Source organism: Melanotaenia boesemani, chromosome 3 (assembly GCF_017639745.1).
Source record: "Melanotaenia boesemani isolate fMelBoe1 chromosome 3, fMelBoe1.pri, whole genome shotgun sequence".
Lineage (NCBI taxonomy): Eukaryota > Metazoa > Chordata > Actinopteri > Atheriniformes > Melanotaeniidae > Melanotaenia > Melanotaenia boesemani.
In genome coordinates, this window is record NC_055684.1 from 14822075 (window position 1) to 14847725 (window position 25651).

Consider the following 25651-nt stretch of genomic DNA (forward strand, 5'->3'; position numbering starts at 1 on the left):
AAATAAGATATAGCCAGAAACATTGACCTGGTTCCAGATGGAAGCCTGCAGGAGGCAAGCCCTGATTGGTGCTCAGGCCTCTGCCATCCCCATGGTGATCAACCAAGGACAGCAGTCCCACACCATGCTCACCCTATTCTGTATGTGATTCTATTGTTTTGTTTTTGTTTATTTTTCCCCTCTCCCTCTTATCTTTGTGAATTGATTAATATGATGCATTAAAAAGGTAATTAGGGAAACAACAACCAGATCTAGAGATATAATTAAAAGAATGAAGGAAAAGTTGTTTAATGGTAGCGTTTGTTAAGCAGTCACTATGTAACGAAACTGTTGGATCAAACAGATGAAAAAGCATTTGAGGAGAATTTTTATGAAAGGCTGATAAAAGCCTCTTACAAACAGAAGCACAGGGTTACTATATTAACACCTACCATTAACAGCGACTAACTGGATGGTTCACATTTTTCTGTCCGTCTTGTGCATAACTTGACCTTTCCCATTCCCAAAACCTCCACAGCACTGGTCCCGCCTCCAGTAAAATCCTCCCTGTATGTCTTCATTATCAAAAGCACTGCAAGGTACTCCTTCTTAAGCAGAGATAAAGGAGGAAAGAAAGGAGCAGGGGATGAAAGAGATTGTGGAGAAAGAAAAAAGCTTTTACGGACAGAGACAGTGTGAGATTAACAGTAAGAGCGAGAGGGGAAAAGTGATACCAAACAAAAAAAGGAAGACACTTTTGACGAAAAGACTAAATCTGAGGTAAACTGTGGGGAAAAATAAGGAGTACTGAAAAAGGAGAGCAGTCTCTTCTACACCAAAGAAGTAGAGAAATAAGGACGTGTAGAAAGAAAGGAATAAGGGGGGGTGGGGGGAGGGGGGGAGCAGAGAGCCGCAGACTAAAGAGTCGAGTGAAAGCGAAATACTGAGAATCTAAAATACTGACAGACAGCTATTGCAGGATCCACAGGTAAGCCGAATATATATTTTCTTTTTAACGTTTTCTGTCTAAACTGTTCCAGGATAATGTTTGAGCGCTGGAAAGATACGGCATGAAAAGTTCAGCACAGAAACATCTGAGGCTGAAACATATAGAGCATGTGTGTGTCATGTCAAAATATGCCTTCCTCATAAAAAAAGAGGATTTAAGAGGAAATTATTCTCTGTGAGCTCATTACATAAATACCCAACTTTTCCCTTTGAGTCTGCAGCTTTCAGTGGATTTTCCAGCTGTGGCCTATAAAATACAGCAAGTGTAATTCATATTACTGTTAATTTAATAAAAATCTGGGCCCAGTAAGTCAGAGATATGTTGGATGAAAATTTGCAATAATAATGTAAAGATAATGGCAGATTAATTTTCCTGATTCGATTTAAAGCAGTGATGTTAGAGCTCCATCTGTTGATTACACCATCAGGGTCCATTATCAGTAAGGAATGGTGTTCTGGCTAATAAAAACAATTTTCATAGTCGCTCAAAGTGCATTTATGGGAGCAGAATTCTTGAAGTGGAAGCATCTTTTTAGTCTGAAATCAACAGCAGAAGTTTGATTGCAGAATAAAACCTGCACTAGCAAGCTTAGATAGCGCTCAGGATTTATTTCTATACTTTCTATAACGATCATAAACTTCACAAACATGAGTACAACATGACCATAAAACATTCAGTCTTCTTGTAGTTTTATAATTATATTGATCATGTTTAGAAACCTAAATATAATTCACAATGCAATATTTCAAGGTTGTAGAAGTGTCAAACAGTTATCAGTGCTTTCCAACCAATAAAAATGATTAATACATCTGTATGAACAGATGTACAAAGATTCTCTTCCATTTTCATCAAAATCAGTAACGTAAGTGTCTGCACTGCATTAGCTCTAATTTTTCATAAAATCTTATATTTAACAGTGTACACCACTGTTTCCCTTTAATATTTTTTTTTCAGTGAAATTGTAATATTGAAAATATAATTATCCTTCTTCATCCTGTAAGGGTAGCAGGGGATACTGGAGCCTAACCCAGCAGTTTTACAGGTGAGAGGACAGGTCACCAGTCCATCACAGTGAAATATATTTATTAAAAAATTAACAATGATTAAGCTTTTAAACATTAGTTATTTATACATATGCATCATAATTATGAAATTTAAATAAGATATGTAACAAATGGTAGTTCAATCATAATTTCTAACACTCAAAACTTGAGGTGAATCTGTGTTGAGTAATGTTTGGGGAGCAGAAATGACCTGTAAATCAGGGCCAGTTTTTTCTTTTTTTTCTTTCTGTTTTCTTTTTCTTTTTCTTTTTTTTACTTTTAATCTCAAAATAAATGTTTCACAAAGTTTATTTTCAGTTACTGGTCACAAATACTATTGATGTATAGCTTCATACCAGAGGCTGGGAAGAATAAAGTGCAAATATTTTATTTTAAGTAGAATTTGGCAGTCTCTGTAGTATTACCGTTCTGTTTAATTCAGCCATATTTGCTAGGAATTTTTATAATAATAATAATCCTTTATTAGTCCCACAGTGAGGAAATTCTTTCTCTGTATTTAACAGATCCTAGATAGTAGGAGCAGTGGGCTGCCAGATTCTAGTGCCCTGGGAGTAGCTGAGGGTTAAGGGCTTTGTTCAGGGACCCGCAGTGGTTTTTACCTTAGCTGCCAGCCTGGGGACTTGAACCCAGGTTCTCCAGAACCAAGCCCACCTCTGTAACCACCAAGCTGCCACTTTTAATTCTTTAGTTTGCGTCATTGTGCATCATTCACACATAACTATTAATTTCAGTTTATTTTTTGAAGCTCTCTTGTCAGCATAATGTAACATAACTAAACAGAAAGGAGGTGGAATTGGAGTTGTGGGAGGGAGAAGTTGTTTGTGGACCAGGCTTTATTTGCCTGTGTGATGACTGGTTGTTGCGGAACCAAAGGAATGCATGTAGGTGGACGTGAAAATAACCAGATTTTTGTCTGATCTTCCTAAAGGAGGCAAGGCAGAGGAGCTGTATGCATTTTTCACTTTTGCATAAAATAAGTCCCTGTTGGAATGTTTCAGAGAGAGGGAGATGTTATTGAAGTCTCAAGAGATCGAAATGAATTCATTAAGATACTGTGTTTGTAGCCTAGCAAAGGCAGAGCTGATGACATCACAGGCTGTGTCTGCAGTGGTACCAGTTATGATATTAATCACTACCAGAATAACACCAGTAAAATCTCTTGGTAAACAATATGGATGAAAACTCACAGCTAACAGTTCGATGTCACTTGTACAGATCTTCTCCTTTACAGTAGCAGTGAGGGCTTTTTAACCACCGTTGGTGCCAGGATCGCTACCATCTCCGGTAAAAAAAAAAGACACCCTGCAATTCCACCTTCCTTTAGCTTGCCACTGATTTTGTTATTGCTGTCTACTCGTACAGCCTTAAAGCAGTGTACAGACACACAGAGCCAGGGATGTGATAATGCAGCCATGTCTCTGTAAAGCACATAATACTACATCCCCTGTATTCTTTTTGAGAACTTGTTAGCACTTACAGGTCATCTGTTTTGTTAGTTAAAACACCCATTGGGATGGTTAGAAGAAATGGTTTGAATTTCCACAGTTTTTCTCTTTGCCTCGGTCATGTCCTGCATCCCTTTCATTCCTCTTCAACTCGTTTGGGATTGGTGTCTTATTCTGCTGTTTTTCTTGGTTTTGGGGGAGCTCAATCAGTGGTCCAGCCAGTAAACAACTCTTCTGTTGCCATGGAAACATCATTACAAGTCTTGAAAGAGTAGACGGAAAATCACTACCACTCAGTCTCTGGACCAGCATGAAAAATTCTTCTTGAAAATTAACTCTACAGGTTGGCTTGAAAAAAAAAAAAAATTCCATGTATCTACAAGTCAAAACAGTAAGGTCAGTTTGCTGCCACCTTGTGGGACATTCTAGAGTGGAAATCTTTTATAATTCTGTCATTACCGTTATTAAATTATGCTGCTAAAACAGTCTGGAATATTTATTTTCATGTCTTGGTATTTTTTTTATTATTGTTGTTTGTTTGTTTGTAAACTGTATAATAGATTGAATTAACAGTAAAGTTCAATTTAAAAGGTAGGGTGCATAAAAAATTCCTTCAAAATGGACCTGAAAAATGACTTGTTCAGTTAACCTGCTGGACTGCAGAGAGCTGTGTTGAAAAAAATAGTGATTAGAATTTCTCCAGCAATATGTTATTAATATATTTTGTAAACATTTAAATTAATGCACGCTGAATTTGACATTATTCTTACAACTGATTCTAATCAACTGTTTGTAATTATTAATTAATTTTTAAATTTTTTGTTCCTTTTAATCTATGTTCCCTTAACTGCAAAGATGCCCAGACATATTTATGTTACAGCAGGAAAAGAGAAATCCTCTTGAATATCTTTAATAATGAACAGTGCATTTATTCTAAAGTTTGTGACCTTTATTAGTTCTTTTTATAATACCAGTAATGTTTAAATAAACCCCTAAATGTAGTACGTTTAATAATGATAATAAATTAATTTAAACTATTTCAAATTTTATTTAATAGCAATATCTGTGTCTTGTGTAAACTTTTGCTCCCCTGTGTGTTGTGGATGAGACTAACTTAATTTGTCAAAAAAGTTAGGAACACATTGTATATTTAAATAAGATTGTTTTTAAAATTGTATTTAATATGTTGGAAATTTAACTTTCAAATGAAGAAAAAAAAGCATAATTTGGTTTGTTTCTAAACAGTTTTCTAAAAGTTCACTTCTGTTGTTGGCAATAAAATAAACACATGGTACAGTATTGCAGATCAGTATTGTTATGTGATGCATTTGATTAATTTTTAAAAACAAACACAATTAAAAAAAACAAAAAACAAAACAACAACAAAAACAACAAAAACAACAACAAAAACAAATAAAAGATCCAAGCCTGCTTGTGAAAGTAAAGCCAGAAGCATTTGCAACAGAGCAAATCAATTTCCAAAGAGCCTTGTGCATTTTTTGCCAAACTCCAAAGTGATGTAAATTACTGAAGATTATTTTAAAATGAGAACCAGGCTTCTTGGGTGCTCTGATGATATTCTTCCTCCATGTCTGCAAGAGTTTCTTAGATATGTTTCTTGAAAGTGGAAAGAAAATGTGTGCATGCCTGTATGTGCTTGTATGCACTCCAACAGACAAAGCACAGAAAACGATCCTTTGATTGACACTTAACTGGTGCAAGTCAGATGTTTTGTCTTGGTATAGTCAAGAAAAAATAAAACTTCTGACCTTCTTTGATGTCAAAATGCTTTTGGCATGATTGTCTGAAAAGATTAAGTTTGATTATATAGTTTATGGTTGTGAGACCAGCTGTTTGATAGTGAGAGCCAGTTATTTGTAGATGTAGCAGCTGACAATGATGCCACCTGTGCAACTAGCATGTCTTTCATCTGATGAAAGTATGCATCTTCTAAGGTCATCAGGAGACTGAGGAAAGAGAAAAATGAACCACACTTTGCTGTGAAACTGTTAAATCACCTACAATGCTTTTTTCTTTTTCTTTTTTTTTTTTTTAAATGACAATTCTAAAAAAACAGTAAAACATGTTCATGTTGTTCAAAACAAACAGTTTTGTATGTGGCAGCAGAAAAATCAGTTTCTTAACAGGATGAGTAATCCTTTGAGTGTGTTGGATCATTTAGGTGGGACATAAAATACATAATGAGCGGGTGGTTGGAAAGCTTGCTTACTGTTGAAGCTGCTAGAGCTGATGAAGCTGGGTTAGCTCAGGAGCCAACATTGTGAATTCAGGCCATGAGTCAACTGGATGCTCATCTGTTGTGGAAACTATTAGCATCAAAAGTGATCGGGTTAAATAGGGCTAGCTCTTGGAGCAACCAGTTTTCAGCAACAAGTGACCTCCCAGTCTTCTCGTCAGGTGACATGGCACCTAATTTGGCTCCTAATGTGTAATGCTAACCTCAGGGACCTCTGGGAGCTCCGGGCTAGCTAGCATCTTGGGGCTAGTTCAGCTCCTAGGTGGAGCTAGCAACTCCTGGTTTGTTAAAGCACTGAAAGTAAATACATAATCATAATGATACCTACATATATCCACATATGCACTTTGGCTTTCTTGACAGTTCTGGCAGTTATGACATGGTCATATTAACACCTTCATAAATCTCTGTTCAGAAAATAAAGATGTTGAGTGTGTCTTATCCCAAGCAATTTTAAAAGCATGGTCTTTTCCAGGCAAAATCTTTAAAATGTACAATTTGGAAGTACACAGATGAATATTTTAGGGGATTTATAACTGACGGAGAAGAGCTTGACATATTACAGTTCCATAATATTCACACCTTAGCTCAGTTGGTATACCACTGGATTTGCAGCTGTGAAGTTAGTGATTCAGGCACAGTGTTCCCTCTTAGGACAGCAGTTTGATTTTTAAGTGAAGTCTGACATATTTGATTCTTTGACATTTGGCTCTCTCGTTGAATCTGGCATCGACACCAGTTTACTAAAACCTGAGAACATATGGTGCAAGCTCAAAAAAGCCATTTTGGGGCGCTCATCTAAACTATCTGTAGTAAAGCCTCTCTAATTTTGTTCTGCTTCACTTTATCAGAGTTGGCGTTTGTAGAGATAATGATCACATACAAATGATATGGTAGAGATTTACAGCTTCAGCTCCTGCTTCAAAGAGATGTGCATTTTTATGCTGTGTTTGTTCTGTTTTGGTTTTTTAGGGACAGGCCTGAAAGTTTTTTTTTTCACATGCTATGTGTCTTTCCTCATTTATTCTTCACCAGTAACATATAAACTGATATTAACACATTTCAACAAATCATCTCAAATCTCTATCAACGACAGAATTATGGTTGCATAAAATTTACTCATTTCATTATAAGTGCGCAGTTTTAGAATTTTAGAGTTAAGGTGTGTGATTGAATTTTTCATTATTGAATTGCATTGGTAATATTTTTATTTGGTGAGGCTTTATTATTGATCTGGTGTAACTTTTGCAGCACATCCTGATGTTATTTTCCTATTATCCAAGTTTTTTTTTTTTGTTTGTTTGTTTGTTTGTTTCAGACCATTATTTTAAGGACAGGTCTTTGCTAATCCACAGACATTTGCAACATTTAAAGCACCTTCGTATAAGAGATTACTAGTTTGAAATTCATCCTGTGCATCTTTTCCCACATTTTTATTCTTGTTTCCCCACGTACATGAAGCTATACTTACCTTATTTTTATATTAATGCATGTCAAAGCTGTCAGACAGAAAACAACCTTACCATCTCAAATTTACCACCACGTATTTTATGTATATATATATATATATATATATATATATATATATACATATATATACATATATATATATATATATATATATATATATATATATATATTTCCCCCCGAGACTGCATTGCTTTTATTTAAATCACCTTGAATGATTTACATTTTTCTACCACAATAACATGAAACTTTCTTCATGCTACATGGTTTTGCACTATAAATTCAAAGAAAATTTAGAGCAAATCTTTTGTTGCTTGTTGTTTTTCCCACCGAGTTCCTCTGCCATTGTTTTACACCTTACATCATTTCACTTAGAAAACTATCAGTGAACCATAGGGAGACACCCTTAAGTGGCTGCAGAAAAACATGCTCCAATGTTAGGGTATGTAACTCTATGCTTGTATTTGTTGATAATTTAAGTAGTACATAAACTGTATGATTCACTCAGTATGTGACTTAACAACAAGGTCAAAAGGCAGGGTGAATAGCTGTTGAGAAACTTGAAGTGGAACTCAATGATGAACGTTCAGTGTAGCACAATAGCGAGTAAAGAAGTCTGTTTCTCCTTCTCTTTTTTAAAAATTCATATAGTAAGGGGCGGGAGGAGTGTTGTCTTCTGACAGCTGTTTTTGCATTGGAAAAGTCTGTTTCCATACAAGTCCTATGAAGCTCAGCGTTGACAGGACTGAGCATTACCAATGCAAAAGCACTCAACGTAATGACTTTTTTATGCTGCACTCACGGTGGCCTCAGTTTTAAAATAGTTAAACTTTTGGACCATTGTGCTTCTCAGTGTTTCATTCCTTCCACCAATGAAGGAAGGTGGTGGAGGAGGCAGAGCTCACAATATAAACTTTGACATGAACAGCAGAGAGGGAGCTGAACCTGGCAGCTTCTGAGAATGTTTTTCTTTTTTTTTTTTCTTCTTTTTTTTTTGCTATCTAGTAAGATGTCTGAGCTTAAAACAAAAAAGAGTAGAGCGAGATTTATGTTGTGTTTATTCTACAGAAATGCGGACATAGAATTACATAGCTTGTTATTTTGATGCAAAACCTCAATTTTTTGTGTTTTCTCTTCATTAGTAAAGTAGTACTGAGGCTAAATAAATAGCACCAGACTTACGTCATGTGATACTTTGTGGCCTTTGTTTTAATTAATACGCACTGATGCATTTTTGACCTGCTACACATATTAAAAAAAAATAATAAAAAAAATATATTGTAATCCCTAGTTTTTCTATGAAGAACATGGTATTTAAATATTTTGATTTTTTTTTTATTTTATTTTTATTTTTTTTCCAACGTTGACAAAATAGAGACCATCTGTTCAACTTTGCTCCTTTCATGAATTCTGCTCTAAATCACGATTACAATCTTTGGCATGCTATAATTTCAACACAATGGATATGAAGGCTGGAAACACATGAGTGTGGCTCAATATAAACCTTAAAATGGCAACGCTTATGGATTATTAGAAATGCAATAACTACAGGGAACACGTCCAACTCTAGTATGATCATACATTAGCTTCATAATGCTGAGACTGAGCTTTCAGGTTGACTTATGACATCATGAACCAAAACAAGTGACAATTTTGCTCATTGCAAAGTAGTAGCAAACTGTTAATTGGCAAATTACACTAAATTGTTAAATCAAATCAAACTTTATTCATAAATCACTTAGCTGATGCTGTAACTGGCGTGATTCCTGTGAGACAGCAGATTCAAACCAGGCGCACTCAAACATTTATTCATTCATTCAATTGTGTTTTCGCCAATCTAGTCAAAATACTCATGAAAGTAGGAAAATAGTGTCTCTTAAGGTACACTCTGAAGAATTGGCCAGCCTGACAGATTTTGTAGATCTGTGCTTATTAGAAATGCAAAAACATACATCCATAAAACTGCCATAAAAGATAATTTAGTGAACAGTAAATTTACTGCCCATCTCCACTACACTGCTCTTAACATGGATGTGTTTTTTTAATTATTTTCTTCCTTTGGCACTGTCACTTTTTTACTTTTCATGCTTCTCCTTTCTGACCCTTTAATGATCTCACCTGTCATTAAATTAATGCGACTTGTAGAGCACATACTCAAACATCAGGCCCATCTTGCTGACGCACATTAGCATTTTGCATGATTCACACAAATGCACACACGCAATGTATGAGGGAACAACACAAGCGCACATGCAGACATTTAACACAGAGGTCCATGTCACGCACTCAGCATGCAGAGACACATTAATGTGAAGAAGCAGTGGGATGCACACAGACATACACTTCAGTAATATGCATATAGCCCTCATTTATATGGTTACCCTAAGGTTTGTGACTTGGAAGGTGCATGGAGCTGGTACAAGGGAGAAGAGGTTAAAATTTTTAATCGGCTACAGGAAATAAAGTCAGACATCATACTCTTACAGGAGACTCATTTATCAAACTCTACAATAGATCTTCTTTCAAGAGCCCAGTTTCCACATGTGTACTCAGCTTGTTATAATTCTAAGCAAAGATGAGTAGCTACTTTTATTAATAGAAGGTTAAACTTTGATATTAATAAAAGGCAGATTTACAATAGTTACATTACTATTCAAAATGTTAAGTTATTTATTGCAAACACATTTGGTCCAAATGTTGCTGACCCCTCTTTCTTTCACTTCCTCTTCACCTCACTCTATGGTCACTTAGATAACACGCAAACACAGTACCAAAGGAAATCAGGAAATTAAGGAAAAACAAAAAATATCTTTAAATATGAACTAATAATACTCTACTATTAAAACCACTAAAAGACCCCACACTTCCATCCAGTTACCGTCCAATTTCATTAATAAATGTAGATGCTAAAATAATCAGCAAAACTCTTGTCAGAAGGATAGAAAAAATAAACCCTCTAATAATACATCCTGACCAAACAGGCTTTATTGAAGGTACACATTCCTCTACTAACACATGCAGATTAATTAACATAATAGATTATTCTACTCTACATAATCTGGAATCCACTGTCATTTCTTTAGAAGCAGAAAAAGCATTTGACCAAGTACATTAAATGTTTTATTTGCAATAAAAAAAAAATCTTTCATAGATTGGATAAAAATATTATATAACAACCCAAATGCATGTGTGAAGACCAACGATCAAACTTCTCCAAGATTCTGTTTGCAGAGGCACCAGGCAGGGCTGCCCACTTTCTCCCTCACTTTTTACTATTTTTATTGAACCCTTAGCCGCTGCCATAAGACAAAATAAAGAATTTAAAGGAATCAACACAAAAAATATAGAACATAAGATAAGTATTTATGCTGATGATGTATTATTTTTACTCCAAAACCCAATGACATCTCTCCCCCAGACAATCACAATCATTAACAAATCCTCATCAATATCTGACTATTCTATTAACTTGTCTAAGACTATAATAATGACCTAGCAGTCTAGATGAACCATGGCTAGATGTAAGCAAGCATTGTGTGAGGATCTAGTTATCTCTGACCCAGTGGCGGTTCTAGGAATTTTTCACAGGGGTGGCCAAGGGGTGGCTTAGGGATTTCCAGAGGTGGCCACATTAAAAATGTGCAGGAAAACATGCACGTTTTCATATGCAATAATATTCAACCAATATATGCTAAAATCATTCAAATATCTTCAAAATATTTTAAAGCAACATTGTAAGGCCCTTGAATGTAAAAAATATTGTACTAAACTGTAAAGTTATTATATTATTATTAAAGTTATTATAAGTTATAAAGTTATTCTTTCAGAGAGTTTGTTGACCTGTTTGATCCAATTACATACTGTTTTTAATGTCAAGCTAAGCAAAAGTTAAGCTTAGAATAGTTTTTATTGCCAATAGATATTTTTGATGATAGATATTTCCCATATATATCAACTTGTCAAATGATATCAGTTCTGCTGCTGCCCTAGTGTTACTAGCCAAAAACGTAAGCACTGTAGTAGGCTTAAACGTAAAGCAAACATTCAAAAAAAATTTATTACAGCAGCAAACCAAAAAGTAGCAAAGGACAGACTGGGAAAATTGACTTACCATGAGTAAACTGTAGATAAAAATAAAAAAAAAACTGCTGCCGCCCGCCGATCCTGTGCACCTGTTGCGTCCAAGTCCTGTCCGGCCGGTAAATTTCTGGAAGCTCAAATGGATGCAAACCAATGAGCTTCAAAGATCTTTGAGGTGGCATCAGGGGTGGCCAATCAAACCTTGGGGGTGGCACCGGCCCCCCTAGCCACCCTTTTGAAACCGCGTATGCTCTGACCTGCCATTCATCAGCTCAGTCATCAAACCACATAAGTGTTTTAAAAGCATTAACATCACTTCCTTTTTAATGGTTTGGTGGGAATTTCTTAAGATAACCAAGTCCTCACTTATTCTATGTAAGCTTACACCCATCTGGAACAGTTCTGACATCGTGAAAAACAAAAAGATGATTAATTTCAGGGTTGCCTCTGGGCTCTTCGCTTTGGCTGCCCTGGATGGCCAGTGGCTGGCGGGGTTGGTGGCTGCCAATTTTGGCCTGCTGGGGCCTGTGCCCCGTGACCGCAGAGGGCTCTTGCTGGGGCCTTCGTCTGCCAGCCTCACGGTGGGTCCAGAGTTGTCTTTGTGGTGGGATGGCTTGGGTTCATGCTCTGGGATTGCTACTGATTGCCCGGGTCTCTGGACTGCCCTAGTCTGCCTCTAGCCTCCGTGTAGATGTGCTCACATTTGCACAATCACACTCATCTCTAATCACTCCTCATTCCTCGTACTCTGTATACTGAGTAGTCACTGAGTTGTCCAGTGTGTTTATACAAGAGCTACATTTGCTTATGTGTGTGTCTTTGGTACTTTGGTTGTTGTAGCGATAAATCTTGTTGCTGTATTGGTTACCTTTTTTACAAACTCCTGATGATTGTCAGCTTAGTTTATTTGTAAAAGCTGTGGAAATTCTCTGTTGTGTTTTTGTACAAGTTTAGTAGTGTAAGTCCAAAAGACTCCACAATCCACAATGTCCAAAGTATCAGTTGCTAACATCCCATTATCCCAGCATCTTTGTCCAACATCTGACTGGGCAAAGCTGTTTTGAATAAGATCTTACTCAATATTAGGCAGGTGGTCATAACATTATGACTGATCGGTGTAGAACCTCAGTGAGTGGATGAATGCACAAATACAGGGAAAACAGCACAAACTTAAAAAAATATTAATGATTTAAACTAATGTCAAAAGAAGATCCTGCTTAAAAAAAACTCTGGTTCATCAAATCGTAAAATTCTGTTATGGTGCTTGGCTCCACTGGTTCCAAAGTAGAAATGCTTAGTTGTATTGATTGCAGCATGAGCATTGAAAAGGCAGCATTTAAGAAAACAACTTTTCAATAGCTATTAAACAAGACAAAAGAGTCTCCCCCAAGCATAGTTTTAACTGTCTGAACAAAATCGGCATGCAATGAAGCCACTTAACAAAAGCCCCCATTCTCAAAACACTTTAGTAATAGCAGGACTTAAATGCAGCATTATATAAAAAAAGATGTGTAAACAGGATTTTGTAGGAGCTTTCCATTCAGAACCACATTTCAAGTCTTAAGACCCAGGAATAGTTGTTTTTTTTTTTTTTTGAAAGTAACTATATTTTTTGACCAAACAATTTTCTCCTGTTTCTTACCCCTGGAAGAGATAGTGAGACAGTGCCCTCCTCACTAATGCATTCATACAGCATCTCCTCTTCCATTCACTCAGCCTGTTTCTCTAGCACACTTAGGCAGCTTACACATCTGAGACCATGAAGAATTAAGGATCTTGTCTAAGATAGCTTTAACATGTAGATGAGACCACATTCATCTGTTTTGTCATCTATGCAATAGCCTTTTAGTATTTAAATCGTATGGTCTAATTTTAAATCATTAAACTAGCAGCTTACCTGGCTGAGTTTAAAATTTACACACTCTTAAGAAATCACCTAAGCCAGCAGAACAGATGCTCTTAGATGTACTGAGATGCAGATTAAAGCATGCACAATACTTTCAAAACACATTTAAACAATATATGTGTATTATCAGCTTTTTATCCAGGCTAAGTTTTGATATATCTCTTTATTACATGTCTGGTTGTTTGAATCAATGTTGCTGTTTTCACCTTGTTCCATGCTCATAATTTTTAATGGGTTTACAGAAAAATTTACTAGACTGAAGGAGCCATAAATTGATTTTCTTACATTCTGATAAAGAGAAATAAATTCTATAGTATATGCCACAGCCCACCTTGATAACTACTGCTTAGTATGAGGATAAAGAAACACAACATTGAACCAACATAATAGTAAAACACATACCATAGTCAGTTAAATGTGTTACCTTTCTTAACCTTAACCCAGAATGATTAAATGTTTCAATCAGCAAAGCGATTATTGTCTTCTTTGTCCTTTGTCTTGTTCTTTAGCAGACACCTGAAGCAGTTCCTGTTATAAATCAACCAGCTGTTCACCCTTTACTGTTCACATCTGCTAATATTTTATGCTGCTTGTCAACTCTCCTGCTGAGTTTCTGTTATTGTTTCACCTCTTCAAATCATTTGGCTTTGAAATGTATCCATGCACTTTTTGTAGTTTGCCAAACCTCGTGAAAAACACTTTGAACATAATCAGATGCAGATAAGCAGAGATGTCAAGCTGGTATGAGGTGCTATATGACATATACAATGTGTCTGACCCTCTTGCTTGTTGTCTGAACCACTTCCAAAGAAACTGCTGATTGCTGGAAAGGTTATCTTGTGTATAAACTCTACACTACTTAATAATTACAGTACTCTTGTGGCAGAAATTTCATATAAATTACATCACTCTTGTTTTCATTGTTAAAGTCCATTTAAATATCAATCTGGATTTCACTACTTTACAATTAGCAGCTCATAATTACTTATGAGCTGGTTATTCTCCACATTGCACTGCTATCAATTAAAAAAGCCCAGAAGGCAAAAACCACAAAGTAGTAGTAGTATTTTTAAGGCCAATATTTTGTAATGCTCTCCTAGAAAGCATAAAGTCTTGTGATGTCTGATTTCTGTTTGAGAGTGAATAAAAACACAATGTGTTTTTGTTTCTTCCACAATATTTAGTAATCAGCTTGTCAGTATTACACAACAGTTGAATCTTAATTTACTCTCACAGTATTTTCTAAATATGCTGGAGGGTCTTTAATCAATGATTTGTCACATATCATCTTTTTAATCAGTCTGATGATCTGTTAGGTACTCAACTACTGAGAGAAAGCTTATTTATTTATTTAAAGTAATTTCAAATTTGTGAATTTAAATACAATAAATATGTGAAAAATGTTTGAATGACACGTTAAACACCTAACATTCCCAATACATCCGCTACAGATTAATGCCAAAATCTCAAATCAAGTCATCAATAAACATAGGATTTGTTTTCATGTACACGAAGAAAGAAAAATTTATTTTCATTTCTATTCCATGCAGCACAACCTTAATAATGTTTTGAAACAGGATTTCTGGTGTGTGTTTAGCAGCAGGGTTTGGACCAAACAGCCTAGTGGAAGGTTTAGAGGGAGTTTTTCTGCCTTTGCGTGACCAAATAACACCAAACCAAAGGTCAGCAGACTGATGGCTCCACTTAAAAATCAATGCTTTTGACCCCAACAGTGGACTTCTGTTAGACTTTTGTGACCCAAACTACTCTTTGGCTTTCCATTGGCATTGTTTCTTTGGTTTATGTAATTTCTACGTATTAATGGCAAGTTCCTGGAAGCTTAAAAAATAGATTCACATTCAAATGAAAATATGCAAACTGGGATTTAGACATTTATTTACCCGCAACAGTACAAGTAAGAAATATGATAAAGTCATCTGGAACAGAGACTGAAACATCGCATAACTGTTTTTTGCAGATGATGTCCTGCTAGCACCATCTCATGAGAGTTTTTATGGCTCACTTGAGAAGTTTGCAGCTCAATGTGATGCAGCTGGAATGAAAATCAGCACAATGATAACCATATTTAAGCCTCATCTTTGGTAATCAAGATAGAAAAAAAAAATTAATAAATAAAAAAGCTCTTAACCCATTAAGACCCAGACCATGAAAAAATTGTTTTAAATATGAGGTCTTTATTTGGCCCTTTAACAAAATGTAACAAAACAATTCACATTTTTTCTACCATTTATTACCATGTGATATATTAAAAATATTATAATGTGGTTTTCTGATTCTGGGTATCTATTAGGGGACAGACGACAAGTGTCAGATTGTGTTCAACAGGATTTTGAACAAAGTTTATACCATAAATTGAAGCAAAATGTTTCAGAAACTGTATGTGACAAATATGTCACGTCAGGCTCTTATGGGTTAAACAGCACCTGTAAAAGAAATCATGTGGAGTCTGGCTGTACCTTCCAGTAAACATTAAAGGCACGACCTAAACATGAACTACATTTCTCACGGGGCTATAGCCTTTGACATGTATTAATGTCAATTCAAATTTATTAGTGTGACAAAGGCAGCAGTTCTTCTTATGTCAACATATGCAGTTTTGTTGGACAAGGGTGAAGTTGAAACAGGTTAAAAGTAAACTTTGTATTTTAGCATCATAAAAGAGAACTTGTTTAAAAATCCACCATCTAAAAATAATAGTTGACTCTTTCAATTACACTGAAGACCAGAGGAAAATCTGTGAAGATATATTTATTAGTAGGTTCAAAGTTACCTCAAAACATTTGTGATAGCAGTAAGCTTATTGTTTCTGTCATAAAACCTGCCAACACACACACACACACACACACTCACACACACGATACAAGACAGAAAAGATAAGTTGACTAACAAAAATACATGTTAATAACTTATTTATGTTTATGTGAAAATCCGTTTCAATTAATTAAAAAGTAAAAGTAGGAGTTTTTTCTTATCAGATGAAATGATTCTTTTCCAACTGTGATCAAGACTGAAATCATTATTGTGTTTGGTTTTTCATCTCTCAAGCCTTCAGTTTCATACCATTTCAGGGAAATTTTCTGTTTCACTGACTAATCTAATAAATATGGAGCAATTTTTCAAACTTGACAGCAGCAGAATTAAAACATCCGCTGAAAAACAACATATGCTGCTCATGTGCAGCAAAGATTTGAGCAATAATGTGCATAAAAAAAAACAGTCAGAGTTTGGTTGGAGAACACCCCATAATCTTCTTTTATCACTTTTTGTTCTTTTTTCTTTAGAAAATAACAGCAATTACATTATTGTAAAATAAAGTAGAGTAATTAAATAAAAACTTAGAGCCTTATTCTTTTGGTGTTTAGACTCATGTCATCCAGATAATCTGAGTAAAGCTTCATGGAATTTCATTAAGCGGAGTCACATCTAACGATGTCTTGTTTTCACACAAATTTCTGGTCTGTGTTCTAACATGCCTGATAGCTAAAGATGATCTAAGCAGATTAACTGTCAGTAAAAAATCTTAATCGTACATTTAACAGTCTGTGGTTGGACCTGCGGATGCAGCAAGTCGAACTGTGTGGCCCAGATGTATCTTTGTTCATTGTGCTTTAGCCCTGCTGTGCTCGATGATAAATGTGTTATAGGGTTTAGCTTCATTCTATTTATATAACTCCAGTTCAGTTCCATCACAGGATGGACTTGGTGACTGCAAGAAGTAAAAACTCCATTTGAACAAGAACCAGACCAAGAGTTTATAATAACATACAAACTCACAAATAAAGAGTCAGCATAAGGCTTCACATGACCATTGATCATGCTTCAGTCAGTGTAGTTGCATTTTGTACTAGGATTTTTTTTTTCCTTGGCTAATATGGTTTAATTAAAAGACAGTGTAATAGCAAATGCACATTAAAAAGTAATTAGTACAGGGACAACAAAAGACTGGAAGGGTCATTGACACAAATCAGAACCAATTGTAGGAGCTTTTAACAACTAATGAGATTAATTGGCAACAGGTCAGTAACCTGAATGAGTATAAAAGGAGCATTTCAGATAAAAACGAGCACTTCAGAGAGGCAGAGCCTCTCAGATGTAAATAAAATGGGCATAGGCTTACCAATGTTTGACAAGCTACAAATTGTGTAGCAAATCATTGAATTCTGTGTTTATTCACATTTTACACAGCATCTCAAGTTTTTATTTTTTATTTGTTTATTTTTTTTTATGGAAGTTGTACATAAACAAAAATAAGAAATTGGAGAAGTGGTTTCCAATTGAAGAAAAATGGCTGTATAATTCTTTGGAGTAAGACTTATTCACACCTAGGCCTGTCACGATAACAAATTTTGCTGTGCAATAAATTTTCTCAGAAATTATCACGATAAACGATAATATTGTGCAAAGCTATAATGTTGTCATTTTGAGACCATTTTCAACTAATATAAAGACAATGCATTTAACAGGAACAGGAAGAAATTTTAAATAACAAAACAAAAACAATAAATATAATCGACTCTCAGTCTCATTAATAATGACAAAAATGATAAACATGAGGCTCAGACAGGGAAAACCGGCAAAACTGCCAGTTAGTATTATTGTATATAAATATATATACACTGCGCATCTGTAACGGTTCAGCAAGCTGGACCACAAAAAGATCAGGACAGAGGGTTGGGTAAGAAAACAGGTTTATTATAAGGGACTGAATACTGCTCAGGAAATCCGGGTCTGGAGACGTCACCCACTGGCCTGTGAGAATAGGAGATCCAGGTGAGCAAAAGCGTGGCAAAAATGGGGATGTAAGAATAATGACGTCTTACGTACCGGCCAAGGAGAGGAAGGACGCAGGGGGACTCGCTGTACTGGGAGGGCGGTGAGAGATCCACTGGGGCTGTGGTGATGTGAAGAGTGAGACAAGGCTGGTGGCAAAACTGAAGGGGAAAAACAGTTAGTTTGGCCTAAGAGCCCTGAGGTCCACTGAATCCTCTGGGGAGGAGATAGAGGACAGGTAATGTTAGGGGGGAATCTCCAAGATCACATCCACATCCAGATCCAAGTCCGAAGTCCTGTATCCAATATCCAAACAAGTAATCCAGTTATCCAAATCCAATAATCAAATCCAAAGACAGTCCAAGGGTCAATGCACAGACAGGTTCCAAACAATAGACAGCAAAGTTACCAGACAGGGGGCAGGCAGGATCAGGTATTCCAGGTCAGAAAACGGGTCGGAGATCAGAACACAGGCAGACAGGCAGGCAATAATGGCTGGAAACGTGCAGGGTAAACCGAGACGATCTGGCAAAGGAGTGGTGCTGTGCACTGGTAAATAAAACAAGCAGCGCAGGTGGAGCGCATCAACAATCAGGAGCGCACCGGAGGAAAGATGCCTTCAGGGATAGCTGGGAGAATCTAACCACAGGCAACCTCCGTGACAGCATCGTTTGTAAAGCTGAAATATCTCCCCTCATCGCTGCGTGTCAGACTGGTCTATGAGCAGTGAGTGAACCGCGCTGCCACGACGCCACGCTGCGCCTTTTTCACACACGCCGGGACAGCGGCCCAAAAGTAATACGGCCCACTGGGAATCCTCTTGAACCTCTCGTTTAGCCGGCATTGCTCTTGATGTGTTTTTTTTTCATATACGGTAGTATGTAGGCTGATTCTATTTGTGTAATGTACCTGCGCAATACATGGGTTATTACGGTAAACCAGGAAGTCGGGGGCTTTGTACTGACGTCGTAGGCTACATGTGTGTGTTCTGCCTACATGTGGGGAGCAGCGAAACAATAAATGAGGAAGTGCTCGCAGCTATTGTTTCTCCATTCAACTTATTTACATATTTCAGCATGAGAATCGGAGTTTTAGCGCGAGAAGCCACTTATATGCGCGAGTCTCACGGCCAGTGTGTGTTGACAGCCCTGCAAAACAGATGCGGCATACCGGTTCGCACAGGTGCTTCACCACGGCCTCGTGCTGCAACATGCTGGTGTCAATTATGACACTAGAGAGTAACCTATGCGGGGACTAATAAAAATGATGGCGGCCGGCAAACTTATCGCGCTCATTTTTTCTTACCGTGCAATTAATTGACTTATTGCTTATCGCGACAGGCCTATTCACACCAATGTAAAATTGCTTAAACTGACTCATCTTAATGCAAAGTAGTAAAATAGATTTATATTCTGAACTTCCACCAACAATTTTATTACACTATTATTAAACTGCATTTTTATATAAGGTAAGAATGAAAAAGACTGAAAACCAAAAAAGGCAATTGTACTCATACAGCTGGACTTAGCATTGTTTAACCAGCAACTTAAAGTCTACAATGAGAACAAACAGAAAATAAAGACATGTTTTGATGGCTGGAAAAAATTTAACTAGATGTTATTGTAGAAATCAAATAAACACCTGACATGCTGAGGGGGTTAATATGACATCTGGCCAAAATCAAATATAATAGTTATAAATATGTTTGATTTAGTACATATTTTACTTTTAAACATAATCCACCAATCAATAAATATATGATTCAGTGAATAATTAGACAAATGAATAACATTCCAAAATAGGTTGATAAATAACAGAATATTATTCTTTGTATCCACAACAGTAAATTTTAAGTATAGATTAGGGAAATTATTAAGTGAACATACTTTGTATTATGTACATGTTTTATACATTAAAGTTGTACTTTTTAAAATCTGCTGTTAAAATGGAGATTTTATTATTATTATCATTATTATTTCATTTTACTTACCAATGACAGCCAAAAATTTTTGTTGCTGTTTCTTCCAGAGGAAAATGTATGCCTCCCTGCTGCTTTGCTGCTTTGTCTTTGCTGCAACACAATACTTCCTTGGCTGGGCTCATATGATCCCTGATGAGGGACTTTCCACCAATAAGGTTGTTGTATCCAATGATTTGTCTCAAAGCCTAGAAATAGGCTCACCCCCAGTTGTTATTGTAGGTAAGCATGAACTCTTGTGTGTACATCTTACTTCATAAAAACAGGATTTCTGCTAAAGTATAAATATGAATATAAAGTTATATCAGATTTATTTTCTTATGTTTTCTTTCAGAACTGACGAAATCTGTAAAGAAGAAAGAGAAAGCGAAAAAGCAAAGAAAGGTTTGCATTTGGATTTCAACAATAGGGAATTTGAAGTCATAGAAAACGTGAAGTTGATCACACATTGTGATTGTGTTGTTTGGGATTGAAAGCCCCCCCCTCGTATGTCTATTGGGCAATGAATGTGTGAGAAAGGAGAAAGCTCTTAGTTTGTAATCATATAAGTGCTATATGAGTGTTTGTGAATGGGTGAATGTGACATGCCGTGTTAAAGCGCTTTGAGTGGCCAACGTGGCTGGAAAAGTGTTATATAAGTACAGTATATTTACCATTTTGACATTCAAATGTAGCAGCCAACATTTGGAGCATTTGCTGCTACAGATTTAGCTCAGAGAATGTGCACGCTGGTGGAGGTTGATGCTTAATTTTCCTTTTAACCACCTTGTTCACTGCTTTCTATGCACTTCTTTCTATTGTGTGTGTTCAGATAAAAAGACACAGATATCAACACGGCAATTATCATCAAGTCATGTCTTTTAGATGTGCTGTATAGAAAAACATAGCGTCTTCCAGAGTGCACATTTAGCTTTTTCTGCACTTTGGGCAGCCCCTCCTGTGAATTATCAACTGCGAGAACACTTTTCCGGCAATAAATCTCCCATTGTGAAGTGGTTGTATGAACAGCAACAGCAGAAAAAGACCAGACTAAATTGTCGACACATGCTCCTGAATGTTTCCAGTGTCATGTATAAAAATGTGTTTTCATCCTTCACCAGATTTCATGTAAAACAAAACTATTCTAAAATTTGCATATTTTCTAACTTCATGTTTCTCTTTTATGTTTTTTTTTATTTTGGTTTATTTATATATATATAAATTTTCTGTATGATCCATTAGTATCTTTATGATCCGCTAAAGTTATGTTCCTTCCTGTCTTCTTTCCCTCAGAGCAAACTTGATGTGAAGAAGCGTCCTCCTCCTCCTGCTAACTGCATCTCCCTGTGGGGAAACTGTAAATCTCCAGGCAATGTGTGCTGTGATTTCTGTGCTTTCTGTCAGTGTCGTCTCTTCAGAACTGTCTGTTACTGCCGGATGGGCAACCCCCACTGCTGAACAGGCAGCTGTAGTCCACGCCTATAGAGTTAAACCCCATGGTAAAGCAAACCACCTGCAGTGAACACTGTGAAATGTGATTCACTCCTTGCCCTTATTTGCAATTTTACCCAAAATACAGAGCATAAAAGCACTTTATCACAGAGGATTGCACCAGAGAACTTAAACTAAGATCTAACAGGGTGTAGTGCTTTTCACACTGTTATGAAACAAGCTATTAAAAAGTTTTTATACAAGTTTTTCATTTCTTTGAGCTTTTGGCAGACATAAATGGAATTTCATGTATTGCTTTATGTTAAAACATTAATACAGGAACATCCAGCATATCTTAATTACAATAGCTTATAACAAATTTATTAAGCATTTCAAGACTTAAGTTTCTTTGTGATCAAGTAAATATTTTGTATTTAATTCCTCTTCTTTCTGGCACTGTTTCTGCAAGCCTTTGTATGACTATACCAGCATATACACAGCTTACTGTAAGGTTCTGTAAGGAAACTGGCAGCAGAGCTTGGCGAAAAAAGAGTGAATCAGCCTGTAGCTACAAGGTTAAACTCCTTCCACATGCCTGGAAAGGCACATCACCCAGAAGTGAACAGAGGACTCCACAGGCAGTAGTGACAATGGAAATAAACAAACCTGCTCTCTTTTTTATTTTGTTTTCTTTTTTTTTTTTCAACAAGAGATTTTTTTCCATTTATAAACAACAGCACGTATGTAGAACAGTATGTTCTCGAATGTTTCATCAACCTATTGCAACAGCCTTTCAACTTGTCACGCAAGTTTACCCAGTAGGCTGCAATTACTGTGTCAAGCCAGACAGCTTATTTTCTCAGGCTCACTCGTAATTTTCTCAATTTCACACTTTCCCCAACAACAACAGCACGGTGTCCTGACGGAGTTTGTTTTTGGCTGAAGAAATAACACATAGCTAATGCTTGTTAAGACAGGGTCAGACTGGGAACACAAGGTGTCCTGGGAATTTTATGTCTAATGCCAGACATCTTCTGATCAATGTATTATTATTTGAAAAGATAAAACAAATAAATACAATTAAACTAAAGTAATCTTTGTTATGATTTTTTATTTAGATGGATTGATGGATGCACAAAGAATGTAAGTATCTTCAGAAGATACTGAAGTTATAATTTAAACACTAGAACTGTTAAATGTGCTGCTTGCTTCATATTTTCATTTAAACTTATTTGTGTAGATACTTCAAAGAGGGAGGGATTGTTGGGTCAGTGTGTTGTCATTTCCCTGAATTCTGATCAGTCTGATGGGGAAGACGTTGCTGAAGCACTCGCGAGTGTAGGAATGCTTGGGTACCGAGCTTGTGAGAATTAATGTGTGGAGCCATTCCCAATGCTAATAGCGCTGCAGATGTATCTTCCTTGTGGTTTTCTGATGGGAGAAAAAGACTCACATGATCTTCTCAGCAGTCTAGACTATTTGCTCCAGGGTTATGGGATCTGATACATTGCAATTCCCCCACCAGTGTCATGGTCTTTAGATTGTAGGAGGAGCTGAAACTTAAAAAAAACAAACAAACAAAAAAACAACAACAAACAAACAAACAAAAAAAACTTAGAATGACAAGAAGATCGACAGTGTTGGTTCAAACCCCAGTTGCGGTTTAAACCAACAATGGGAGATAATTGATAAGCAGCTGTACCACTCTTTTTGTCCAATTAGCAAATGTTCCTGAATTGAGACCCTGAACAGGATGAAGAAGGTGTAGGGAAAAACAATAGACTGATATTCTGGCGACCATAAACATTAGTTGTACGGCCATCTGAAGTTCAACCCAAAAAACCTTGTTAACAGTTTAGTTAAATTCAATGGTTAGAGTAAATTAATTAACTTGAGACGTTAAAGTCATGCTCATTGAAAACCAAAGAAGTTTATATTCTTTTAGCTGAAATAATTTTGAAAGATTTTTACATAAGCAGTGATTTTAACTTTAATAAATTCTGGATTATGTTTCTTATCAGTTCCCAGAGACAGAACCAGACATGAAGAAGCTGAATGCAGCTTGTATGCTCCACATGTCTGGAACAAACTCCCAGAAAGTCTCAGATCAGTTGAAACACTCACTTTTTTTTTAAATCCAGGTTAAAGACCCACCTGTTCTCTACTGTATTTCAATAGTTTTTATTTAAAAGTCAAAATCTGCATCTGTTTCTTTCAACCAAGTCACAAGTATAGCTTAGCTGTGAAAAATAAGCCATCACAAGAGCTTGAATAATGACAACTGGACTTCTACTTTCAAGAAATAGAATTATCTCTTAGGATTACCATGGCCTGGATGATTGATTCCATAGCCAAAAATGAAATAAAATTTAAAAATAATTCCAGAAAGAAGCTGAGTAAAACTTCAATAAAAAATAAATCCATGAAAAACTTACCTGATTTTGTGTTCTTACATTCATATACAGCTATTTCTCTTCTCTTTTTTTTCTCCTCAAGTTGAATTTTTTTTTATTGTATCTTATTCTCTTTGTTATACCTTCCTATTGACACTGAAATAACTGTGCCTTATAGAGATTTTAGTCCGACACAGTTTGATTCAAGCTTGAAAGACTGGGCAAAAAAAGAAATTACAGCCTGGTGCACTATGGAAGTTAAAGGTAAAATCGAAAGTTTCCTAAATTCTATGCTAAAAACTTCTACAGATATTTACAAGCCAGAAAACTATTATATCTGAAAAATCCTGATGGATACAACCAAAGACATAAATGAAATAATAGAAATCTTTGTAAAAACGAGAAACATAATAGCAAATACATAAAATAAAAATGGGAGAAAGAATTAGGGGAAAAGATCGAGGATACAAATGGCAAAACATATAGATTACACAACAGACAACCAAGCTCAAAAATTGGAGAGTGTTTGCCAGGAAGAATGTAGTGAGGTACTTAATAATACTAGACTTAAAAAGGTAAATATTTAAAAAAAAACACCTCAGAATTGCTGGCGAGACTGTAGAGTGCAATATTTTGGCCATTTGCACGTAATTTGGAGCTTTCCAAGAAGAAAAGAGGATTTTGGGAGATGATATTTAAGTTGACAGAGCAGGTTCTTGACTGTAGAGTACCGGGACAAAGCAAGTTTTGCTACATGTGTACATTTACAGAAATTGTAGTAAAAAAGATAAGTACTTAATCAAGATAATGCTTGTGGTAACAAAAAAAAACGATTAATCGGAACTTGGGAAAGACTGGAGACCGAACAAGGTAACGATACATGACAATCATTAAAGCAATCTGTAGTCTGGCAGGCTACGGAGATTAGAACCAAGATTCTTTAGTGAGCTACGAGCCAGGTAAAGCACTGTCAAGTTTCACATTCTGCATTTTGCCTTGCAAACTTTCACATAGATGTCACAAATGCTTTAAGTCTGACACTTTAGCACTTATTTAACACCTGTAACGCTACCCTTTTCACCTTTTTCCATTGTGTTTACTTACCTGCAACACAGAAACACAAGTATCATGTGGTTTATGATAAATTGATAAGCTGTTGTTGCTTCATATGCGCAAAATGGAAGCTATGTGTTTGTCTGGGACTGGCATGAACTATGGGCAGTTTTTTTTTTTTTTTCTTATTTATTTATTTATTTATTTTTATAAAAAAAGTTGAGTTGAGAGTTTAGTATTCTGGACACAGGTTCTCAGGTAATTTATTCAGTCAGTCCCTGCTTCATCACCATGTGAGGCAGAAACAGGTCCATGGGGCTGTGGAAATTCCTTGGCTCTCTTTAAGTGCTGCCAATGGGCTGAACCTGCCGTATGTTGGCTATGCCATTCTGGATTTTAAGATTGGAGGGGTGGTGGTGCCTACTAAAGGGGTAGTTATAGTTGAGCACTAGTGCCTCCAGTCGGAATATGGAATTCTGGGCATGAATGGTATAGGCCATTGTTGGGGCATTGTTTTCCAATACGGACACCCAGTGCTGGATGTATTTAAATCCACGCTGCCAAATGCTGAAAGTAAGGCCTGGAAAAAAGCTTTCAGGGTGTGCCCTAATGTGTGGGCCACTGATCCCCTGCAAGACTTTCAGGGAACTGCCCTGCTGCAAGCACAAGAAAGGGTTGTCCTTGCTTCTCAAACAGAGATCCTAGTCTGGGCATGGGTCCCACAAGCGGCAGGGCAGTCGTATTAGCAGTTTTGCTGCCTGGTGGAGGACTTGGGGGGTGATACTAATGAGTGGAGAGTAGGAAGGGCAGTTGTGCAGC

At 36.4% G+C, this 25651-nt stretch overlaps 1 protein-coding gene across 1 annotated transcript; it reads left to right on the forward strand.

Annotated features, from left to right (window-relative positions):
- The first annotated feature begins 886 nt into the window (after window positions 1-886).
- Window positions 887-22412, forward strand: asip1 (agouti signaling protein 1). The gene is made up of 4 exons (XM_041978729.1): window positions 887-967; window positions 20027-20198; window positions 20311-20360; window positions 21249-22412. Exons 2-4 carry the CDS (start codon window positions 20033-20035, stop codon window positions 21411-21413), a joined length of 381 nt encoding a protein of 126 aa, XP_041834663.1. The 5' UTR covers window positions 887-967; window positions 20027-20032; the 3' UTR covers window positions 21414-22412.
- The last annotated feature ends 3239 nt before the right edge of the window (window positions 22413-25651 follow it).